This window comes from Aulonocara sp. 'chitande type north' Nkhata Bay, linkage group LG14 (genome assembly GCF_057382095.1).
Source record: "Aulonocara sp. 'chitande type north' Nkhata Bay isolate Kocher_YH1m ecotype deep benthic linkage group LG14, A_spYH_male_GT1.1, whole genome shotgun sequence".
Taxonomy (NCBI): domain Eukaryota; kingdom Metazoa; phylum Chordata; class Actinopteri; order Cichliformes; family Cichlidae; genus Aulonocara; species Aulonocara sp. 'chitande type north' Nkhata Bay.
In genome coordinates this window covers 8,358,784-8,383,043 of record NC_141357.1, presented here as the reverse complement: position 1 = coordinate 8,383,043, position 24,260 = coordinate 8,358,784, and the positions used below count along the sequence as shown (strand labels likewise).

Here is a 24,260-nt window from a genome sequence, read left to right as displayed (position 1 = left end):
CTTTAGATAGAAAAGGAAGCTTTGAGATGGGCCTGTAATTAGACAGAACAGTTGGGTCCAGGTTTTGTTTTTTAAGAAGAGGCTGAACTACAGCTTGTTTGAAGCATAGTGGGACGCAGCCTGTAGTAAGGGACGTATTAATCAATTTCAGAATAAAAGGGCCAACAGTATTAAAAGTGTTTTTGAGCAGACTCGGGGGAAGAGAATCAGAGGGGCAGTGTGATGATCTTAGGCCACTAACTATCGCGGTCAGGTCCTTAAGGGAGACGGGATCAAACTGCTCTAAGACAGCTGAACACACAGGTGGAGGGCTTTGAACTGAGACAACAGACAACGAAACAAGGGCCCTAATCGATAAAGGGTTTAATCATAGTGGACTGTGATTTAGGGATTTGACTGTGATACCATATTACCTTAAGATATTCAGAGATGGCTTTTGTTGTGAACTGCTATCATAAAAATAGATTGTATAGAATATATGGACTTTATATTACTGAACATCTGATGCAGTCTGCCCTGGATCCAAACATACCCGTGACTGCAAATTGTTTTGCTCTAAATGTAGCCTAAAGGAGTGATTAATATGAATGGCTCTCAACCCACAGGGGGGTCCCCAGCTTTCCTCCTTAACAAATCCCATTTAAATCTTAGCACATATTGTACACGAGTCCCTGCTGACAATTTTAGACTTTCCTGCGTTTCTATCTGGTCCGGTTCCAAACTTAAATCAGAGACTTTCCGTCTGATTTCAAATCGAAGTACTGTAGCAACACGCTTAACTGTCGCTGTGTGTTTGCATATCACACAGACTAAAGAATAAAAGTAGGAGATGATAAAACAGAGGGGGGGGTACCGTAAGGGTAGACACTCGCTAGACTTCATATCATGTATAACAGTGATATGAGAATAAAATCCATCTCCATCAGTGCTAATACTAAATATAGTCTGTTTGCATCCTGTCAATATCACTTCTCTAATTCTGGATACCAGTACAGATAGTGGTGATTCACAGCTGATGCTGCAGCACAGCTAAGATTTTGGCGTTCATCTGCAGAGATGCCCAAGTATCCTACCGGGGATCCACTGGGGTGAAATGAGGTAAAACCCGCTTTCTGCAACTGAGTATTCTCTGTTTGCTAAGAGACCAAAGCAAAGTGCTCCTGGGACTCTGAGAACCAGAAAATTGTATGTGGGCCAAAGTGTTTCTAAAACTAGCACTAAGAAATGATGTTTTTGTGCAATGTGTTTTTAGACAGCTAGAAAGTCAAAAGAAAAGGACCGTGTGCATGCTGACTGACTCACGTTGTGGGGTTTAGACTGTCGGCTTTGATAGGAGTGTCCTCCCTTAATTCATCTGTCTCACACACATCTATTTTAAGTGATTCTTAATCTTCTCACAGGCACATTCAAATGGGCAGTGTATAAGTGGAGAGTAGCTGTGCACAGCGGTGGGGAAGAACTAAAATGCTCTCGTTTGATGCAGGTATTAAAGCACTCTGCAGTGATTCACTCCTTTTGTTTTCCTTTCGATTATACGACAGGCTGAAATGTCCTCCCACTGGAAACATTCTCTGCTTACGCTGTTTTTTCCATTGTTATTATTCCCATCTGATTAGCTCAGTACTTCGTTCCTCATTTCCCCTGTCTTGTTTCCTGCTTTGAAATAGACTTGTTTTATTCATAAAGAATTATTAAGGAAACATGTGAGCTAATAAGGAGCACCTCTGATAGATAATTAACAGCCATCCCACAAATTAACAGCACCCCTGAGCCACTGACAATCATATTGAGTCATTTGGGGAATTGGGAACCCTCTCGATCTGTGTTTGTCTGTTCACAATTGCCACAAGCATCTAAGCATCTAAATACCTAACGTTCTCAGAGTGGCTTGACCCTTGAGGGCTTTCATGTATTTACAGTGATGCCCTTAAAAGTACATGGATCACTTCTAAACCCTTATCAAGCATGAAATATTGTCCCACACGCTAATATTTCTTCTCCTGCATTTAGAATTAGATTTAGATTTAAATTTGCTCACCCTACCTGAAGGTCTAAAATAAAAAGAGCATGTACAACTCAGTGCAGTCATGTTGCAGGCTATACAGATAACCACTGACAACTTATTTCCAGTATCACCCTGTGCCTAATTTCTCTCCCTCTATCTTTAAATGAACAACTTAAAATCACAGATCTGTTAGGAGAGTGGTGCAGAAAATTATTCTCATGACTCACGGCAAAATGAGCTGCACTGGAGGGGCTAAAGTAATCATAATTAGTGGCCACAAAAAGCTCCTGAAGTACAAAAATGTAATTAGAATGCAGGCACGAAGTAGAGCATCTGTACCTAACGTTACCTCATATTTTTAAACTTTCAGCAAAGGCAGTGTATAAAATCCAAACAGATAAAGCCCAGCATTTGCCTCCTAAGCCATTTAAATGTCAGAAACACTTGTCTTTGAGGGGAACCACCACTGTGAAAATCGTGTTCTGTCAGGCGTGCCTTGTATTGAGAGAACAGACGTGGCTGGTGCAATGTTAATTAAATCTGGAGATATGGCAAAAAGCAGGCAAATTGAGTATTTAATGTTAAATTTAGGCTGATAACACAAGTTGATGGCTTGATGGCTTGATTATGACAATGTACCAAAGTGTTTTGATTTTCCATGGTACCTCAGTTTTTTTTCTCCATTATTCTAAAAGCTTTTTTCTTTAATGGAAAAAAACACTCAAATTGGCATTTCCAGTAACCTTTCCAAAAGTGTGCGGTAGTTAAAATAATCTTGCTGAAAAAGAAAGAACATCAGACTTCATCAGACACACTATTAAAGGCAGCGCTGGTGCAGCGCTAGGTTGCAAAGTGGCTTGCAACCGTGGCCAGATTAAAGCAGATTAAAAGTCTATATGGGATGGCCCTTTGGATGTGCACGCAGCAGCCGATCCATCAGCTGATCCATCAGCTGATGCATGCTGGGACTGAGATCACCTGATTTGCCGGTATTCAGAATCAGAATCAGAATACTTTATTGATCCCTGGGGGAAATTATTTTTTGTTACAGTGCTCCATTTTAAACCAACATTAAGACAAGACAGACAATACGCTAACTAAGAATAGTACAATATATACATATATATACATACATACATACATAAGTCACTCATAAATAAATATTTGGAAAAGAAACATGTGTAGTTGTAGCAGCAAACAGTGTGTTAAGTGGATGCGTTGTACAGGGAGATGGCCACAGGCAGGAATGATTTCCTGTGTCGTTCAGTGGTGCTTTTCGGTAATCTCAGTCTCTCACTGAACGAGCTCCTGTGACTGACCAACATGTCATGGAGTGGGTGGGAGGTGTTATCCAACATTGTCTTTATCTTGGACAGCATCCGCCTCTCCGACACCACCTTGAGGGAGTCCAGCTCCATCCCCACAACATTGCTGGCCTTACGGATCAGTTTATTAAGTCTGTTGGCATCTGCGACCCTCAGCCTGCTCCCCCAGCATGCAACAGCATAGAGGATCGCACTGGCCACAACAGACTCATAGAAAATCCTCAGCATTTTCTGGCAGATGTTGAAGGACCTCAGTCGCCTCAAAAAATAGAGACGACTCTGGCCCTTCCTGTAAAGTGCTGTGGTGTTTTTAGCCCAGTCCAGTTTATTGTCAATGTGTACTCCAAGGTATTTATAGTCCTCCACAATGTCAACACTGACCCCCTGGATTGAAACAGGGGTCAAGTGTTTCCTGGTCTTCCTGAAGTCCACGATCAGTTCCTTGGTCTTTGCCACGTTAAGCTGCAGATGATTCTGCTCACACCACGTGACAAAGGAGTCGACCACAGCCCGGTACTCTGTCTCATCATCCCTGCTGATGCATCCAACCACCGCAGAGTCATCAGAAAACTTCTGAAGATGGCAGGTCTCTGTGCAGTGGCTGAAGTCTGTGGTGTAGAGGGTGAAGAGGAAGGGGGAGAGGACAGTCCCCTGTGGTGCCCCTGTGTTGCTAATCACCTTGTCAGACACACACTGTGGGAGACGTACATATTGTGGTCTTCCTGTCAGGTAATCAACAATCCAGGACACCAGAGAAGCATCCACCTGCATCGCTGCTAACTTATCACCCAGGAGGGTCGGCCTGATGGTGTTGAAAGCACTGGAAAAGTCAAAAAACATGACCCTCACAGTGCTCGCCGGCTGGTCCAGATGGGTGTAGACACGATTGAGCAGGTAGATGATGGCGTCCTCTGTTCCGAGACGAGGCTGATAAGCGAACTGAAGGGGATCCAGATGTGGTCTTACTATGGGTCGCAGCTGGTCCAGGATGAGCCTTTCCAGGGTCTTCATGATGTGGGAGGTCAGTGCCACGGGCCTGTAATCCTGGGGGCCACTGGGACGAGGCGTCTTTGGTACAGGGACGAGGCATGATGTCTTCCACATCACCGGGACCCTCTGCAGACTCAGACTCAGCATAAACAGTTTATGAAAGACTCCACACAGCTGGGGGGCACAGGTCTTGAGGACAAGGGGACTCACTCCGTCTGGTCCAGCAGACTTGCCTGAGTGAAGTCTCCTCATTTGCATCTCAACCTGGTATTGAGTGAAGGTGATGGGTGGGGGAGGGGTGTCAGGACTCTCACAGGAGGCAACATGTGAAGAGAGAGGCTGGCACAGTGGTGTGGCTCTGGATTCCAGGCTGACTGCAGGTGAGGTTGTGGGGGTGGGAGCAGACACTGTGGTGTCGAATCTATTGAAAAACAGATTCAACTCGTTGGCTTTATTCTCACCTCCCTCAGCTCCCCTGCTGTTGGTTGGCCTGAATCCAGTGATGGTCTTCATGCCCCTCCACACCTCTCTCATGCTGTTCTGCTGGAGTTTCCACTCCAGCTTCCTCCTGTAATTGTCCTTAGCCTCTCTGATCTTGTCCTTTAGTAACACCTGGATCTTCCTCACCTCCTCTTTGTTGCCCCCTCTGAAAGCCCTCTTCTTGTTGTTGAGGAGGGCTTTGATGTCCTTAGTCACCCACAGCTTGTTATTTGGGTAACAATGAACAGTCTGAGCTGGAACAATGGAGTCGGTGCAGAAAGTTATGTAGCCTGTGATACACTCAGTAAGCCCATTGATGTCCTCGGCGTGAGGCTCACAGAGTGTTTCCCAGTCGGTCACCTCGAAACAGCCCTGTAGTTCCGCTATTGCCTCCTCTGACCACCTCCTAACAGTCCTGGTGGTCACAGGTTCCCTCCTCACAATTGGCACATAGCGGGGGGTGAGGCGAATCAGGTTATGATCTGACCTACCAAGTGGGGGGAGGGAGGAGGAGCTGTATGCATCCTTGACGTTAGCATACAGTAAGTCTAAAGTTTTCCCTCCCCTGGTGGGACAGTCCACATATTGTTTGAATGTTGGTAGTGTATTGTCCAGTGATACATGGTTGAAGTCACCCGAGATCACAATAAAGGCACTCGGGTGCTGAGTCTGTAGCCGAGCTATGGCAGAGTGGATAGTGTCACATGCAGCTGTGGGGTTAGCAGAGGGGGTGAGCTTGACTTCATGGCCCGCAGAACTGAAAAAAAGAGGAAATTTGTTTCGTCTTTGTCCAACCAGCTGACCATACTGCATACTGTATGCATTATATTACGACCTGTAAACCACTTAAGTACAAAGAAGTCCCCGTGTTTTAACCATTTTGCATCTCTGCATGTAGAAATCCAGCACGACATTGACACGATCAGCGTGATCAGTCTTACTGAAATGGCCACGTAGCCTAACAACCTGGTGGTTATTATTGTGCTTTTGTGTGCACATGTGTATGTGTGCCTATTTATGTGGGCAACCCATTATGAGCTCTTGGAGAGGTCATTTGGCTGTTGACTCCCAGTCTCTGCCGGGAGCGGCTGTATAATTGCTACTCTAATTAGTCACTTTTGCCAGCCGGTAATTCATAGTCACCTTCAAGTGCTTCTCCCATATACACAAACACACACACACGCATATACATACACACAATTTGGGGGATGCATACAGTAACATCCTGTGTACACCAAAGAGTTCCATCGCTATCGGTCTCTTTTAATTGTTTCTTCTATTTTTGTAATTATGGGCTCTCAGACACCCGGTTTTGGACGCTTACAACAATTGACATGATAATGTTTTCCATGTTGACACGGAGCTGACGATGATTTATAGCAATTATGTGTTAGCAAACGGCACTTTGCTAATGAATCTGAAGGGTAGGGGTATTTCTGAAGCGTGACAGCTTGGCCTGCACAAGAGCCTTTGCTTTAATGGAGTTGGCATTGACTGAGGTGTGCAGGTTTCTGTGGTATGTAGAAATTTTCTGTACAAAAAAAGAAAATTGTTTGGAGGAGATTCTTTTTCGGTTTTACTGTTTTTTTGTTGTGAGAGAGACAAAATACCAAATTCAACCTCAGATGTCTGTGAGTAGGCTCCTACTTTAATGTTGCCTGATTGTTCTCTAAATATCAGATGCCTCAGGTTCTTGTCACTGCCCTTGTAGATATGAAACCATCATACTTCTGCATAACAGTCTGAATTTGTTTGTCTCTTTGACCCCTATGCTCTTTTTAGATCTACTCCCTTTATTAACAAAGATAAATTCAATATTCTCTTTACTTCTGCTGCTAAATTTTTGCATTTGCACTGCCCATATGTGGATTTTTTACCCTGTCATTGATCCTCCTGTTAAACACAAGGCTACATTATGCTGATGACCTTCTTTCTCTGTCATAATGGGATCATTTCCAGATTTGTTTGGTGCTTCAACATCCAATCCCCCAGCCAGTCAGATCCCTTTATTTTACACCTCTGTTTCCACTTCGCCTGCACTATAGCGTTCTTATTCCTTCCCTGGTCTCCCCTCCCCCCGCACAGCCGTCTGTAAAGTCACCTTCTTTCCAGTGCTCATCAATCTCTGTTGTGCATCTTTCCTCCAGCATGCCTTAAAGGCCCCCCTCCATTGCTCCATTCTTCCACCTATTTTACTTCCTCTTTAAACCGTCTTTCAATATGTGTCCTCAGTCACGTCGCATTAAGTGCTGAAAATAACGTCATGATTAGATTGCATTAAATTTGTTTTTTACCAGAGTTGCCAATTAAATAATCATGTAAAGATAAATGCAAGGAACTTCAGCTTAAACATAATTATTTAAGACAACTAACAGTGAGCTGAGCAGAAATGTCAATTTTGCTTTGGTCATCAACCAAAGCACTGGACAAATGGCCAACAGCTACAGTTGTTTGAGGCAGTTTATCCTGGACTGTTGGAGCAGCGATCAGATGGACTGACAGACATCCCTGCAAGCATGGCAAAGAATGGCTCCCATCAATGGTGGTCTATTTAAAATGGGTAAAACTCGCAAATCCTGCCATCACACAGTTAGCATGACACAGTTGTGCTAATATTGCTAACGTCACTAATTTATCAGTGTTGTAGAGAGTTGCACTTCCAAGTTAAAAAACTGGTTGAGGCATGCTAAGGCTATAGAGGCTGGGCAGCAGAAACAGAGCAGTGGGTATTGGTTCCAGCTCTTCCACTGACCAGTTTTACATTTTCTTCCCATGTGACCTCATGTGGTAGCGAAAGCGATGACATTCTCAAAAGTAAAAGTGGCTCTTCACAGAGTAGTTCAAAGGTCATGATGTATTCTGTTAACAAAGAGTCTGAGATTGGCACTGGTAACATGGTTTGCATTCCCTCTTCTGCCAACAGTCTTCTTTTTTACTTCATGGTGCTAAAATAAGGCTCGAAATATAATGATGTGAAAATAAAACGGTCAGTGTGGGAATTAAGATTCTTTGTTTGTTTTTTAATAAAAGGGGGAAGCTACAACTATTACTTCGCATCGAGAGGTAGCTGAGATTAGCATAAAGGTTGGAGGCATCTTGAGAGAGTACCCCTAAGGCTGTAATTAATAAATAAGCATAAGGATATCCTTATCCATCTTAAGTGTAATGAATGAGTTTCCTTAAGTATTGAGCCTTATTCTTTCTCCATCTAAACATCTGCCAGGATCCACTTGGGTCAAAGTGACTGAAATTTCATCATCAGACAGTGAGTGTGAGGGCCTGTACAGGGATCTGTGTCTCTGGCTGGTTTTTGTACTGACTATGAGTGCACCCCAGACAGAGGACTACAAAGAAGTATCACAGGAATGACTGCTCGCCCATCGTGTCTCCAGCTGTCCATATACACAATAAATAATAAAGCCCCCTTTAAACCCAGAGCCTGTCTGCTCTGAGAAAACAGCAGACCATTTTCTGGGCAGTTTTATGATGGTTCCAAAAGGTCTGCTGATTAGAGCTGATTGGATTTTTTGAAAACAATAGGTACTCTGGAGTAGGTGCTCCTGAACAACAGCCCAGAAAAAATCTATGCTGATTGGTCTAACACAGAAAGGACAACCACAAGAAAAACAAAAGCAGTAAACTTGCAGAAGCCAAAGAAACAACAGAACAAATGAAAAAGATAACAAATAGAATTCCGAAGTGGATCGATTGGGCAGCGCAGGCTTTGGTTGCGTTTTGCATAGGAGCAAGAGAGACAGACAAATGAGTGGTGGTGGTCAAGTGAGCCAGAAAATAAATGAAGAGATCTAGCAGTTTTGAGCAACAGAAATATAATATCACACTCCTATTTTTTACAGCAGTTGAAATGCAAACATATACCTGCCCACACCTCTTTACATTCCCCATTGCCCCTTCATCCTCTCCACTGCACCTGCCATGTGTGTGCACCACCTGTCACACAGACATAGACTGTGTGACATCGCATAACTGTGATGGAGACGGAGACGTAATCTGGTTGTTGCATTTTTATAAAGTTCTGTAAGTACAAAGCTGTCTGTACATCAGGGGACTACTTTGCCTAATGGTCACAGGTCTTTGGGAAAGATACACAATGGTCTAATAGAAGCTTTTAGCTCCATGAAGAAAAGTTACTCAGAAAGAAAGTTCTGGATACTTCGGATGGAGGAAAAAAAACTGCTGGGTATGAGCTTTAGAAGTGTGAGCAAACTAGCTGTTTCCCCTTTAGCGCACAGACATGAGAGTATAGGACATTTTTGAACTGCTCTTCTGTTATTTGCTGGGTGCCTCGATAATTGTTTCTAAGGTTTTCCTTGTTGCAGCTCTGAGTCACTTTTCCTCCCAAGTTCTCCTCATCTCTCCGTACTTCCCTCCTAAAGTCTTTTCTCATATAGTTTTCATTTCCTCCGCCGTCTCTTCGTCCCTTTCTTTCTTTCATCTGCAGCCTCCCTCCTTCCCGTGCTGTCATCTCTCTGCCCTGCCACCTTCCAATCCTAGATCACCTCATCTCTCTTCATTCTCTACCTTTTTCTATCTCGTTTCTCCATCTCTTGTTTGAAGTTAAAAGGTTGGGTTGGATGACAGATCTCTTTAAGACTTTCAACTCCAAAGGACTTGAGGCAACAACTGCTCAGTCAAGTTCTAATGGAGACATTGGAGAAGAAGAAAAGGAGACAGAGTAAACTGCAGAGAGAAAAAGGAGAGTGAGACGGGGTAGGGGGTGGGGGTGGGGGGCAGATAGCAATTTTGTTTTCTTCTCAAGTGCCCCAAGAGACGGTGAGGGGTCTTTGATGTGCTATGTTTCCGGCCTATACATCACTCTCACTCTCTTTCACGTTCCTTTCTTTGTCCTCTGGTTATTTCACATCTTCTGTCTCCTTTGTTTGTGTGTGTGGTTATTTCATTCATTCATTCCTTCCGTCTGTCAATTTGCATGAGGCAGAGAAACGGGAACGTGGAGGGATTAGGGAATACTCAACTTTTTGCTTTGCTACAAGCTAGGCGAGTCAGGAGTGCTCTCATCAAGTTTAATTTCTGCTTTGAAGTTTTTGGAGTTTGACACGTAACGATGCTGGATTTGTTGGGTGTTGTTACGCGTCATTGCAGACTCTATGGCTCTTTCTCTCTCTGTTCGCACACACAGCAAATGCACACAGAACAATGCTTTTTTGTCCGAGTCCAGCTGGCATCTTCTCATTATTAGCAGTCTACTTTCTCCCGCAAACTCGAATTATTTATTTCTTTGGGAAGATGCCAGGCGCTTGTGCCACCTCCACCAGTTGGATTTCATCATCATCCTGTCTGAATGCAGTTCGTCATACTCCTTGGGTCTTGGTTCAGCACTTAACTGGTAGAGAACAGCTGCTTGTTGAAGCAGACCCAGGTCTTGTCAGTCCTATAAATACAGCTTGTGTATTTTTACGCACCGTTGTTTTAGCTTTATTTAAACCAAGAATGGAAAAACACAGCAAAATCTATAATGAGCGTGACTCAGACACTCACACAAACAAAGCATTAATTCACCGGATGTTTCGGCAGGATGCACCGAGCTTTTTATTGCTTCTTGCAATGAAATTACGCGCTGCAGCTCTCGGACTACACACAGTGGTATCAGATTTCCAATAATGTAAAGTTATGTTGATTTTTTTATTGAGCAAGTTGGAAAAATTGGCGAACAACGATATAAATTGCATTCAGAGCAGCAACACTGTTGTCAGACAGTGAAACAGAAAACCACACTGCACTGGAGTGAAAAAACTAAAATAAAATATTAAAAAAAAGCAAGGCTGTGTTAACGTGCGCATGTTTTTCATTCTAGTGAGACACTGAGGAGAGATTTTCATAGCATGCTGAAAGATTTCACTTGTTTACTTGCACACATTCCTACCATCCACTGTGGTGATTATGGTATATTAAAATTACCCCAACGTTTTCAGCGGAAGGTAATTCATCAGAAATTCGCCAGCGGAGCACTTTGACAAATGATGATTCTTTGCATTGAAATAAAAACTGAGCCTAATTGATTTGTATTGTCTGCATTCCCATTCGTGGTGTGTTGGTGCACTGATGTTACTGAAATAAGTCCACTGCTGGCTATGCATTTGGTAATTCTATTCATAAGGTAACTAAAAGATATTTTAATAATCTTCCTGCCAAACAAACCTTCTCTATGGGCTGATTCAATATTGTAGGCAGAAACCTTACCCCTACAATAAAATGTGATACACTCAATTAGCCCCCTCCAAAGTCACAAAATTCTTCCTGTAAAGCAAAACCCTTACCTCGTTTAGTTTTTGGCGACGTCACCTTTAAGCTTGTCTCTTTGCACACCTTTGGACCAATTCCGGCACTGACAGGTCACATCAGAAGTGATCCTTGGCATTAACATGGTGCACATTCTGTACATTCATGCAGATCTGCCATTCTGCCACATCCCAAAGACGTTTGCTGGACACAGTTCTGTCTCCCACGAGGGTCCATGAATTCCACTAATGTCACTTTTATGTTCATGAAAGCAGAGATGACTTTGTCTTTGTGACAAAGCATTGTCATGCTGCACGTACCTTTGGAAAGATGTTAGGTTATGACCATTTAGAGATGCACATAATCAGCAGCAGTACTCAGATAAACTGAGGCATTCAATCAACATTTGTCTGGTATTAGCAATGGCAGTGTGTGCCAAGGAAGCATTCCACACTCCATTACACCAGCAGCAGCCTGCAAGTAAAGCAAGAAAGGTCAGAGCCATGAAGCCATGCATTCTGAGCCTATTCTGAGTCTACCATGGGCAGCTTCAGCAGAAATCAGTTTGTCATTTAATTAGTTGTTTTGCAAAGAGTCCTTTTTAGGACCTTGTGCCCACTGTAGCTGTTGTTTTTGGCTAACAGGAGTCAGGTATTATAGCTCATCTGCCAGCATTAACAACCATATCATGGTGAAAGTTACATATTCATCCCCACTCTGCTGTTTGATGTGAACATTAGTTGAAGCTCCTGGCCTGCATCTATATAACTGTATGTAGGACACCTGTGCCGCCCAGCTGGTTGAATTTAAATTGTCTAAGCAGGTGTTATTTAAGATTAATAAAATGGAAGGTTGCTGTTGATGTTTTAGTCTTGTTTACAGAGGTGTTCTTACATCTAAATTACATCCATACATGATTTATTGAATTCACAGAACCTCTGCCTGCAGTTGTCCAGTTGAATTTTCTTTCTGGTATCTTCTAAAACCTTTTAATTTGGGAAAATACAAATATTTAGTGACTTTGAGTGTTTAGAAAGAATCTAAACCATCAGCAGCTACTAAAATATTTTATCAAAATAGTTTTTTGCTTTGTTTTTCTCTGCTTGCCTAATGTCGTCACTTTGTTCACTCCTCCTTTATACCCTTAAGAGGGCTCTCCACCTGACATCACAAGCCGACTCAGTCAGCGTCCTCTTGGGCAAAAAACACCGCGCCATTTTCCCTTTTGAAGGCTGTAAGAGTAAATCACCCACTAGGTGCTCAGAGCTGTCTTTGAAATACTCCACAGCAAAAAGTGAAACGAAGCAGTAGTGTGCATGTGTATATGTCAGAGGGATTAGAGCATGTGTGTGCCAGTGTACATAAGCGACTTTACATCTGGTAGTTGAGATTTAACCAGATTGGGAAAAAAAAAACCACTTTAAATTCCAACTGATGATGTACAAACCTCCGGGGGATGAATTCAGTATGAGTCTTGCAAACATATGAAATCGAGAAAACCCCACGATGCACAGTGGACCGCTGACATTAGAGCCACAGGGTGTTTGCACACGCTTCTTTATGTCCTCAAATCCTAACTAGCTAATCAACGTCGATGCAGTTAGTTTCAATCGTATATGCAGCACCATCAAAACCACAAACACATTATCCCCCTGCAATTCTGAGCACCGACTCAGCAGATCGACGTGCCGCATATGTGTTAAGCAGCTGTGCAGGATGATCACTGGTCGGCCAGATGTTGCATCTCGCACCTAAATAACAGGGAAAATGGAATGGATTGATTAGAACTCCCATCTGCTGCGCTGGGATGGTGCTAATAAGCAGGCTGCAGAGTGCTCTTTCCTAGAGAGGGAGGTTACCGCCGGCAGAGTGTTCAAAGGCTGTCGCAGGTTGTATCAGAGGGGCCAAGAGAGGAAGAGGTGAAGCACGGCCCGGTGAGTTTTGAGAGGCAAAGCCTAAAGCCGACAAAAGGGGAACGACAGAGAGACAGATAGGCGGGAGAGGGCCGGTGCACTCAATTAAATTGCACAGCAGGACGGGGTAAATGGTCAAACATGCCGAAGAGTGCCGCAGTCAAGCATTTTTCAGAAGAGGTTAAACAGGTGATGTACTAATGCATTTCAGTCAGCGTTTAGTGGAGAGGAAAGCATTTAGTTTTCACTTCCCAAGCCAAGAATTAATGTACAAAGGGCTGTTTTTTTCCCACACTAAATCACAAAGTGGAGGCAAGCTCTAATAGAAAACAAACATCCCTCTTAAATGAGACACTGTACTGCAATATTAATTTATTCGCCCACACAATGTGGTCTCGGGAGGTGAGGGAGGGTTTTGAGTTTACTAATTCTTACTGTAGTTAACGTCTGGTGAAAAATGAAAACCAAACAAAACACACCATAAACATCACCTCTGTCATTTAAAATCCCACGTATCCAAAATCAAGTCAGTTATTTCACCATTACTTGATTTACAAGTGTCAGTCAATCTACTGTGTGCAACATATTTCACGCATTTCCTGTGATGAGAAGCAACTGGCAGCAGAATGAGATCAAAGGATGTTTTTTTCCTTGGTGAACAGGGAGCTTTGTATTCCCTGACAAAGAACAAAGTTAAAATGGTTTTCAGTATTGTGAGTCTATTTTTTGTGCAAGTCGATGACATAAAGGCTGTTCTTTTTTTTTTTCTTTGGTTGTCTCCTGTTGACACTAACGCACATCATCAGATGCTGTAACCATCTCTAGCCTGTTGTTCTTGTTTTGAACTGATGTTTTCTGAGTCAGGTCATTAAAAAAATATGCACAATACACAGCAAATGCACAAAGCATAAATATTGTGTCTTAAAATGTTTTCTCATCATAGTAAAAAGAAAGTACACCCTGTTTATATTCTGAGGTTGAAAATGGTAAATATAAGTGCAGACTCTTACTGCTTCCATTCAGAGCGTAAGTAGCAGCCAGGTCCTGTTAATTAAATGTACTTGATTAAGTGCTCATGAGCAAGTGTGAACACCTCTATAAAAGCGGTTTTGGCAGTTTGTTGGTCTGCAGCATTCAGGTGTGTGTTAACACAAGGACACAAGACATCAGCAATGATCTTAGAGGCACAGTTGTTGCTGCTCATCAACACAGATGATGTCAAACTCAACCACTCCAAGGTCAGACTGTGAATAATATTTAAATTCTAAATAAATAATGATGGCATATAATGTCTTGTGTTGTTAAAAGCATCAAATTTGAGAACCAGCAAAGACTAAATTAATTTTTTATTATGTCCTGATATGTAAAACCTTAGTTGTGACTGAGAGCGTATTTTCTTTTTACCATGACTGCATACAGGGTACAACAACCTGAGCATGCACTGGGCAAATATCAGAAATGATGAAATAAAAGCAGTCCCTGTTTTCATGTTTAATGAAGAAAAGCTTGTTTTGAATAACAGAATGTTTGATGAAGAAAAGTGTGCGTTTGAAGCTTCTTCCGATTTACTTTTATCATTTGGAGATACAAACCTGCATTCATTTATAAATCTACCCTAAACTTGCTGCACTCCTGTAGCCTCACAGCAGCATTCCCACTTCTCTCTTCATGGTTTAAGGTCAGAACTATTTTGTTTCATCTAAACAAAGTCTGTGCTGCCAATATTCATCAAGCTTTTTCTAGCTCTGTGATGAATGATTTCACTCTTGGAAAAAATCCATAGACGCTTTCTTCGTGCAGTATCCTTCACACTGTCACTGTCACTCGTGTCAACAAATAATCCACGTGTCAGCTCCCATGCGCTACCGTGACTATTTTTCAATTCAAAGTTGCATGGGGGGCTAATTGTACATGAAATGATTTTCCCCAAAGGCCACCTTATCCGTTCCTCCTAACAGCTGCTGCTGCTTGTGTTTCTTTTACGTTCAGTAGCCTGCTCATGCTCCTCTACTTGTACTGAGTTTCATGAACGTTCACCTCTCTTCTTGGAGGAGCTTCTTTTTCACGTGGTGCCATATTCTATTAAAAACACCCAAGGCAGAAACCTGAGCAAACAGTAATTGAAACTAGCTCTCATCATGCTGATGGTTTTATTGATGCCTTTACACTTTGTACATCTTAGATGATGCACTGTTTAAGCTGCTTTACAGATACTGAATACATGCAAGCTGCTTTGGAACCCACTTTCAATCTAGCTCAGGGATGTCAAACTCATTTTTTATTATCATGGGCCACATAAAACCCACTTTGATGTTAAGTGGGCGGGACCAAAGAAACTCACCTTTCTGTCAGTCTAAGTAGGTTTAACTACACATTAACTAACCATTGTAGAAAACCAAATTCCCTATTATTGTAGAACCTTTCTGTCCTGTAATAGTTCATTTATTTCTTCATTACTTTGGTGTAGTGTACACTCCTTCACATTTTCCTGTGCCATCCATAGGGCCAGATTGGAGTCTGTGCTGGACCGATTCTTGTCCCCCAGCCTTGTGTTTGGCACTTCTCATCAAGATCCTTTTTTTATGCTGTCTCTGACTGTCATATCTCTTGTCATGCCTGATCTGTTCTATATGTGTGAGTCTTATTGGCAAATATAAATTAGTGCAGAAGGAAAGTCTTTCGGCTGTAGGGGTCCAAAGCCATGATTTTATAAACCTGCTTGTGCAATTAGCCTTAAATAGAAATTACATTTTGTAACAACTTGCTGCAGGTGGACTCCTAGATTCTACTTTGAGATATGTATTTTTAATTGCTGTTTTTTAATAATACATAGGATCAAATGCACTTTTAAATTAATGATTACCATTCCTGTAAAATGCTAGTTATCAAAATGTCTACAAGTAAAAAGATATTAAAAAACTCCATTTTAATTTCAGACGGTGTCCTGAAACAGTGGTAATAAGTTCATATTTAATGTAATCACAGCAAGGCAACAGTGAAGTGTTACTTAAAACAGAAAAATGATTCAGGATACTCGTGACTTTCCTGAATAACCTTTTAATCCAAGCTCCATTTATCTCTCTGGGTTTTCCTCTCAGATATGCGATAAGGAGTGGCATTACTATGTCATCAATGTGGAGTTCCCAGTGGTGACGCTCTATGTGGACGGAGTGACCTATGACCCCTACCTGGTGACGGACGACTGGCCCATCCACCCCTCACAGATTGATGTTCAGCTCACAGTGGGTGCCTGCTGGCAAGGTGAGCAGCCAAAGCTGATGATGATACCAGAGAGCGGTGCAGGTATTCAGTTAATGTTCTTCAACAGAATTCATTCATCTTGTGGGCAATTAAAAAAAAGTGCAACTGAAACGAAAGTTTTAATATGAAGGTCACTGTAATTTGAAGTATTTTGAGAATCCTCCTGCTGCTTCTATACGTGAGAAGGTTCAGGGATAACACTGCTGAAGTATTTGCACTGAGGGAGTCACAGAGTGTGGAACGTGTTCTTTGGCCTTGAATGAACAATGTAATTAAGAAGAGCACTTAGTCTGCCTCTGACAAATGACTGAACGAGTGTGAATGAAGCCGTACAATTAAACTGTCCTCTAAACTGATAGCTGCCACTAATTGCATAAGGGTAGAAGAAAGAGGATTTTTTTTGCATGCTGCTGATTTGATAGCCCAAATGAGAATGCTCAGTGATGCTTAGCCTTACATAAAGATGGCTCTCAATGTGGGGAGCAGCAGCAGGTCATCATGTGTGGCTTTCATTTGCATTCATCCTCCTTTACTCCACCTCCCTCTCCCATTTTTTTTTCATTGAACACTGTAGGCCTTCAGGAAGATTAAAGGGGCCTTGAATAGTAGAGGGAGTTCAGAGACTATTTGTGCTTTCCTTGTTGGGGCCAAAGTCTCAGTCGTGTATTGTAAAGGCAGTACTAAAATCTGAACATAAGCCATTAGCGACATAAATAGCCTTTTCAAAGCACAGAGTTAAGTATCCAGTATGTTGATTGCAAACATGCTTGCAAAGTTGCGCTCGTCTGTTGTCTAACTCGCCCGGTTTGGGCTGTAAATGTGTTTTCAGAGCAAAAGAAAAAGAAGGAACGTGAACACTTACTGATGTGCAGTAGCATGTCTTTGCTTATTATAGCTGCTAACTGATGGGCTTTACAGAAACAGTCGGATGCTGATAGAGAGTTCAGGCAGGATATAATATGATGGAGTGTGGTGGCACAATAAATAAAAACAAATTTGTCAGTTCTAAGTGCTCCACTGATATTCTGGAGTATTTAATTCAATGTAATGATTTAATTTCATGGTTCATAAGTCTTAACTGGTCGGTCAGCTGTAGTCAGGATTCTGTCCTGACTACAGCAAATTGATTTAATCTAGAATTATTGTGTTACATACAGTCACCCAAATAAGCCATTCTGGTTGTTGTAACAAGCAGTGGCGTGTCTAGAAATTTTTTGTTGGGGGGGCCAGGTAGGGGCACAGATTTGGAGAAGGGTGGCAGATGTAATTGGCAGATAATGTTTAAAAAAAATTTCTACCAACCCTTAACCATAATTCAATAAGCCTATAAACCTAATAACTGAATGCGCTTTTAACTCTTATTAGAATGAGATTTTAACCACTACGGTGCAAAGTTTTTAGATACTGCGTTGATAAAGTACAAGAGATACAATCAGTGCTTTGTCAGTCTTTACTCAGCATTCAAGGACAGCAATATTTGCATAGTATTTTTACTGACATATAGTGCACATATGTTTTGGGCAAAAACATTTTTTAATATTAAAATATGAACATTTGTAACAAACAATTGGCAAATTAGCCAATGCCAATGCAAAACTTTATCTGCCTGTTAAAAAAAGAAGATAATCTTCTCACAAACTGGTGTTTGATTTTGAAACAGGAAAAAAGTGGAGAAACAACTGAAAAGATTAACATTTGAATAAAACCTGAAAGCAAGTAAATACTTTCTATGCTGCCTTATGGTAAACTTTGGTAATATTGATAAAGAACAACACTGGCTGATGATGAAATACAGTCAGCTGGCATGGTGACACTGCCAGTATTAACCTGCAGGGCTGGACTGGGACAGAAAATCGGGCATTTTGACTACAGACCGGCCCACCAGGTAGTAAAGCCATAAAGACTTTGAATGAAAACAAATGCTGTTGTGACAGTGATGTACACTGTCTTGTTGATATATGTATGATTTCTATACATTTTACGTCAGATAAAAACTTTGGTTGTAAAATTTAGATAATTATTTAATAAAAGCTAGATATTTTAAATGAGAATAAGAAAGAAAAGTATTTCTTTGTGCCCCCTTTCCCTGTTAATGCCCTACCTGGCCCCCTGGCAAAAATTTCCTAGATCCACCCCTGCACAGTTACCAGCTGTCAGCTACATAAAAAAGGATCCTGGTGTTATTTGTCTCTCAGAAACAGTTCATAACTTCCCTTCAACTCATTCATGTCACCTAAAAGGTAAACCTGTTTCTCCATCACCTGTTCAGCTCTGATGATCCAGTAAGGACATCTCCTGGTTTCATCTTCATGTTTCCCTCTCACCACATATCCAAACCGACATCATGACCAGCAGCTTTACAGCTGTGGCTCCAGCAAACATCAGCTGATACTAGAAATTAATATTAAATAAATTCTAACAACAGCTGATCAAGCTTAAACGTGCTGCTGTTGTTTAGCGCGACATCTGCTGGTTTCCTCTTTCTGGCGCAAAGTGGGCGATAAATAAATGAGAGAGAAAAGCCGATCAGCTGATCATTGATCAGTTTCATGATTGAAGTAGCAACAGGAGAGGCAGGGGGAGAGAATGAGAGAAGAAGAGGCAGCTGTGCAGCGTAACGACAGAATAAATCCAGCTTTGTGTCTTTTTCCATTATAGCTAAAGTTCGGGACAAACTGCATCTCTTCTCAGCTCAATACGAAACGTGTAATATTTTCTCTGAATGAGGGACCATTCCATATTTTTAAGGAGCCGTTGGCAACTCTACTAACTAACCTTATGAATAAAATAAAGTTCACTATCAGTAACATCATAGAACCCACCCACCTAAAAACTCCATCAAGCTGGCTAGAACGCAGTACGAGTTATTGCAACTGACGGTAAAAAGTCAGCACAACGAAAATAAACTGCACCTAAACTTGGTTTATATCTGACCCAGATAGACTGCAGGTCATAACTTCTTACCTGAAGTTCAGTTCACCTGACACTCGGACTGGCGGCTGCCTCGGGTCTCTCCTCCTGCCTCACCTTCCCTCATCCACCTGCTGGCCTCTGTGGAAGCCCCGCCATAGCCACCACCAAACAACTGAGTTATTTTTACACATCGACCTGCATCTGGCAAATCCACCACCTCTCATTGTTCATGCCATTACAAAAAAAATAAAAAATAAGTCACCGGGCATATCCCGGTATGCCCGATGGCCAGTCCAGCTATGTTAACCTGCAACCAAATCTGCAGCTCCATACAGCAATGTTACGACTTAGATTATATCTTATAACTCATAACTCTTATGTTAGCTGCCCTCAGCAGCATACTGTCTGAAATATTCCACGGCTGCAATAATTCTTTAAGTGTTATTTTTTTCCTTGGTATTCTAATTTCACCGAAGTTTACTAAACTCAACAAACTTGATATTACTTACCGGGACATTTATTCTGTCCTCATTTTCTTTCACCGAAAAATTGTTTCCTGCAGTGCCGTCTTTCGCGCTTGGCTCTCCTACCTTTGCTAACGTGATGCGCATAGCGCAGAAGCGATGCTGCATTCACTTACACTCGGATATCTGAGCGTCACCGTGAAAACATAATCGTACATTTGATATTTGATTGAATTTTGTTTTACCTTTGGGGTGGCACCTGGGGTGGCCAGTCTGGTTGGGGGGGTGGCCTGTGCCCCCCCAGGCCACCCCGCTGGACACGCCATTGGTAACAAGGTCTGTAGTGTTGCTGCATGTGCTTCAGACTGATTAAACTCATTAACAGGTGATCATGGTCTGCTTTAAGAGAGCCTGGTAAAACACCAACGTGAAAAATAGTTACTGTGTGTACACACTGTGTGCGTTAACACTCATTCTTTTTGCAAATCAGTTGCAGAATTAACCAAACAACCAGCCTAAGAACAAAAATCAGGCTTCTTAGTTTGTTATTACTTGTTGTTTAGTGTAAATTGCCCAACATTAGTTCGAGATCACCGTGAAGTTAAGATCAGCTGCATTGCTGCCAGTTTACCTGATCTTAGCACCATCTTAGCATTCTGCATGGCTCAGTTGTGACCATTCGGCACATCCATTTGGCAAATGTAATGTATTTTAGTTGCTTTAGCCTGCATTGAGCTGCTATGCATCTGCAAGCCACCCCAGCCCAGCCCAGCTCTTCCCTTTTATCCCATATCTGAATGAATCAGTGTTATGTTGTCTTGATGCCTGCTCTATTCTGTGTTTGGATCTTGCTGTTGGGGTTCCTCCCTGCAAAAACCGACTCCCGCACATGGAGATACCAATACAAATCCAAACAGCCTGGACTATTATATGCTGGGATGATTCATCCTCATTCTGAGATTTCGGATCTTTCTCTATGAAGACGTTATGTCTGGGTGAGCACTAAGCAGCATCCGCCCCTTCTGCACATGCACACACAAAGGTGTGTGATGGTTGCTGCTGGATGAATGCACGGTTAAACTAGCTTCAACTTCAGTAGAAAAAATAGTTCCTGTTCTGTTGTGGTCTGAAATACTTATACACTTCAGTTGGACAATTTACATAAACTATAATACTTTTGGCTTTCCACTCCTCAACAGTTAATGCATGCTGAACTTTAATCCCTCATCCTTACTGTGAGTGAAAAAGAAAACAAAACTATATGTTAACCATCTTAAAATCAGACTTATTGAAACTACAGACAGCACTGTATTAATGGAGGTATGATTCTTTGTGAGTGGTGGGAGGTTAGTTCTAGTAACAGATTCGTGACTTTCTATGTGCAAAAATACTGCGCAGGTGTTTATAAGGCTATGTTTACAGTTCTGGACTGTCTGATATGATGACAGGATCTTTCCAGGTGGATTTGCATTCATTGAAATGAGTGAGAGGCCTGTGCTGTGAATGAACAGCTAACGTCTAAGTGCAAAACCTTTAATATGCAAAGACAGATATAGATGGTATTAGTCTCATGGTTAAAATCAGTCTTAAACCTAGAATCCATTGGCCATTACTGTGCATAAGACAAAATCTTTCCTGCTAACCTGCTAGTGAAACAACAAAGCTTATTTGGCTGCACATCTGCCTGCCTTTTTTCCACACTCTCCTATTTTCTAATAAAAATGTTTCCCCCCCATCAAACCCTTTGCTTCCACCTTGGAGAGTAAGTGCTGGCTGTGTACTCCTCACACAGTCAATCTATATTTACCCTCTGACCTGACGGAGGGTGTTCATGTTCGGAAGTATGTAACAGCCAGATAGCAAAGAGCAACACGCTCATCCTGCCTCGTTCTCTTCGTTCTTCAAGTGTGTAATCACACACCGTTGGTCTGCCTCTGGAGCTCCCCTCCTCACAGCGGTAAACATGCAGGAAGCAATTTTGATGATTTGCACTGCTGAGCCATAAATATATCTGTATGTAGAGTGTATTGAATAAATACAGGCTCACAGGTGTTGATACTCATACATTATAAGTGTAGAGCTAAACGAGGGAGCCACATCTTTCATATTTACACTTAAGTAATGATCCTGTTTCCAGCTCACCCATGCCTCTCCACCTCATCTGTTGTTTTCGAAACGACGCAAATAAAAAAGAGTGAAGATCTATACGGCTGCACATATCGGGCAAAGAGAGCTGACGCCACATAAAGACCAGTCTCTGTAAAGTGGAATGATCAGTGATTTTATCACCCGTGTCATTCCTGCTCTGAAGCATCTCAGTAATCCCCTCTCCTCTGCTTTTCCGTTTTTATCCTCTGTCTGGGATCCTTAATGGTTTCTCTGGCCGCGGCCTAAATTGATAACATCTGTCAGCGTGGGACTAAGTGGAAAGGTGGACATCCTAAGAGAAGGCAGGGGAAGAAAAACGTAACTGAGCATGGGAGTGAGAATAAGGGAAGCGTGAAGTAAAAGGAAACTATGGCTTTGGCATAATTTGGTGTCTGTTAATCCAAATGTGACTTTGTGGTTTTATGAGATAGACTGAAGTCGCCTGACAGCCTGGCACTTGGCAGGGCATCAGCCAGCACGTATAAAGACATGGCTGTGGTTGTGGTAATTTAACTGAACTGGAGTGGAGTAACATGGAGTGACTTGATGTCAGTGTGGCCCTGTCGCTCCACACAGTAAAATGTGAATACACTTACAGGTGATTGGTGTCAGGAATACTAATAATAATAGACTGTATACAGTGATCCAGTAACAACCACTACTTTCCTGTCAAGCTTGTAGTTCTGTACAACACATAACACAGTTTAAAGTGACACGCTTGACACATTTACCTCTTAATGGCCCCGGTGGTTAATTTATGTCAGTTTACAACAGCTGCTGAACATTTTCATCAGCTTGCTTAAGGACAATCATCATAAAAAGATGAGTTGGGGTTAGTATCTTGCCCAAGGATACTTGACATGCAGACTGGAGGAGCCAGGGATTGAACCACCAACCTTCCGATCAGTAGGTGACCAGCTCTACCTCCTGAGCTATAGCCACTCCTAGTGTACACTTGGTAATTACTTGAGGCTAAAAGTATAGAAGCACCTGTGTCAATGAATGAGGCATTAAGGTAAAAAGACAATTTGCTTGATTATTGTCACTTAACATGTTATACTTAGAGGCTTCTAGGAAGTCAAATGTCACACAGACACCATCTTCATTGCCACAGACACCATATATTTCGATTCAGGCTTCAGAACAGCCAGCAGATTTGCTCTTCAAATAAATATGCTACACTATATAAGCTTATATTCTGCTCGTGTGTAGCTGGTTTGACAAGCCTAAGCAATTACAAAAAGGTATATGTCTAAAGCTTGACAAGACAATTGCAGTTCTTTGAGTAGAAAATAGTTTGAAAAGAACATTTTCAAAAGTCTGTTTCCTGCTTGCTTTTTCCAAACTCTTCCATTAACTTTCGAGTAGGTGTATGGGAGCATTTGTCATACAAGCATGACTGGGGACTTGCACCTAAATTCATGAACTGGACAGTAAGCTGAAGAGTTAGGGGGTAAGAATTTTTATATCTACCCCTCTATTTCCCACTTCCTAGTCAAGAAAAAGGCTTCATCTGTTTCTCATCTAAGAAGGCAGATGACAAGCAACTGGGTTGATAAGATCCCCCGGGTAGATCACATCAACTGGTAGGACTCTGTTGTCTGCCCCGTGGGTGATAAGGGAGCTCTGTCTGAGTAGTCACTGTGCACAATGTAGCTGCAGGTCAGCAATCATAGCCTCCCTGACTTGAAGGGCTGGATTCACTGCTCCCCATTTCTGTCATGTTTTCTCACCAGGAGAGCGAGGCATGATAAAGTGTTTCCAGTAGTGGTCAGTTGTGTCTCCATCTGTGCTGACCGAGCCATTCAAGAGCTAAATGCATCACTTAAGACAGTAATAAATGTGCCGTTACAATTAGAAGGTACTGGGCGACCCCCAAAGGAAAGTTTATCATCATAAAAGTATAAAGAGTTTTCAAGAGTGTGGAGGTCTATTGTATTGAAATAGAAAGGGAAATAGACGTACTCTCCTGCTTCTGGTTTTTCCTCTCTGGCCTATGATGACTTAATAAGAACAAAAAAATAACTTATAGTTATTAAGACAAAGAAGAAGCGCTAAATGAGCACGAGTCTCCACCAAGGCAGCTCATTCCCTTTCTTTAAAGCTGTAACTCATTTTGGGATCAACTTGAGAGAAAGGCAGATGTGAAATGTAAAAGTGAGGTCAGAGGTCAAATGTGAAACAATATTTGAATACAAACTATAATGTGATATTTAGAATCCACATATACCAGTATCACTTCATAACTACTACCAATACAAACAAAGGCAGTAAAATTTTAATTACAGTTTAAAGATAAAAGACATTTTATGAAAGCTTGATCCTATTTGACATTGAAGAAGAGGTCCGAGGTCCATCATAGTGATGTGATACAAACAATGGCAGTAAGAAACATAGTTTTAAACAGCTCTGGATATCATTATTATCGCTTTGACCTTCAGATCAATGCTTTGACCTTAAAGGAGAGGTCAGAGGTCAAATGTAACATGATCTTTGAAAT

The 24,260-nt window shown here is 41.9% G+C and overlaps 1 protein-coding gene across 1 annotated transcript in view; it reads left to right on the top strand.

Moving 5' to 3' along the window:
- Positions 1 to 24,260, top strand: part of LOC147314021 (calsyntenin-2-like) — a 338,234-nt gene that overhangs the window by 278,844 nt on the left and 35,130 nt on the right. Inside the window, exon 9 of the mRNA XM_086260806.1 lies at positions 16,073 to 16,235. Coding sequence (XP_086116932.1) covers positions 16,073 to 16,235 — 163 coding nt within the window. The remainder of the gene's footprint in view (positions 1 to 16,072; positions 16,236 to 24,260) is intronic.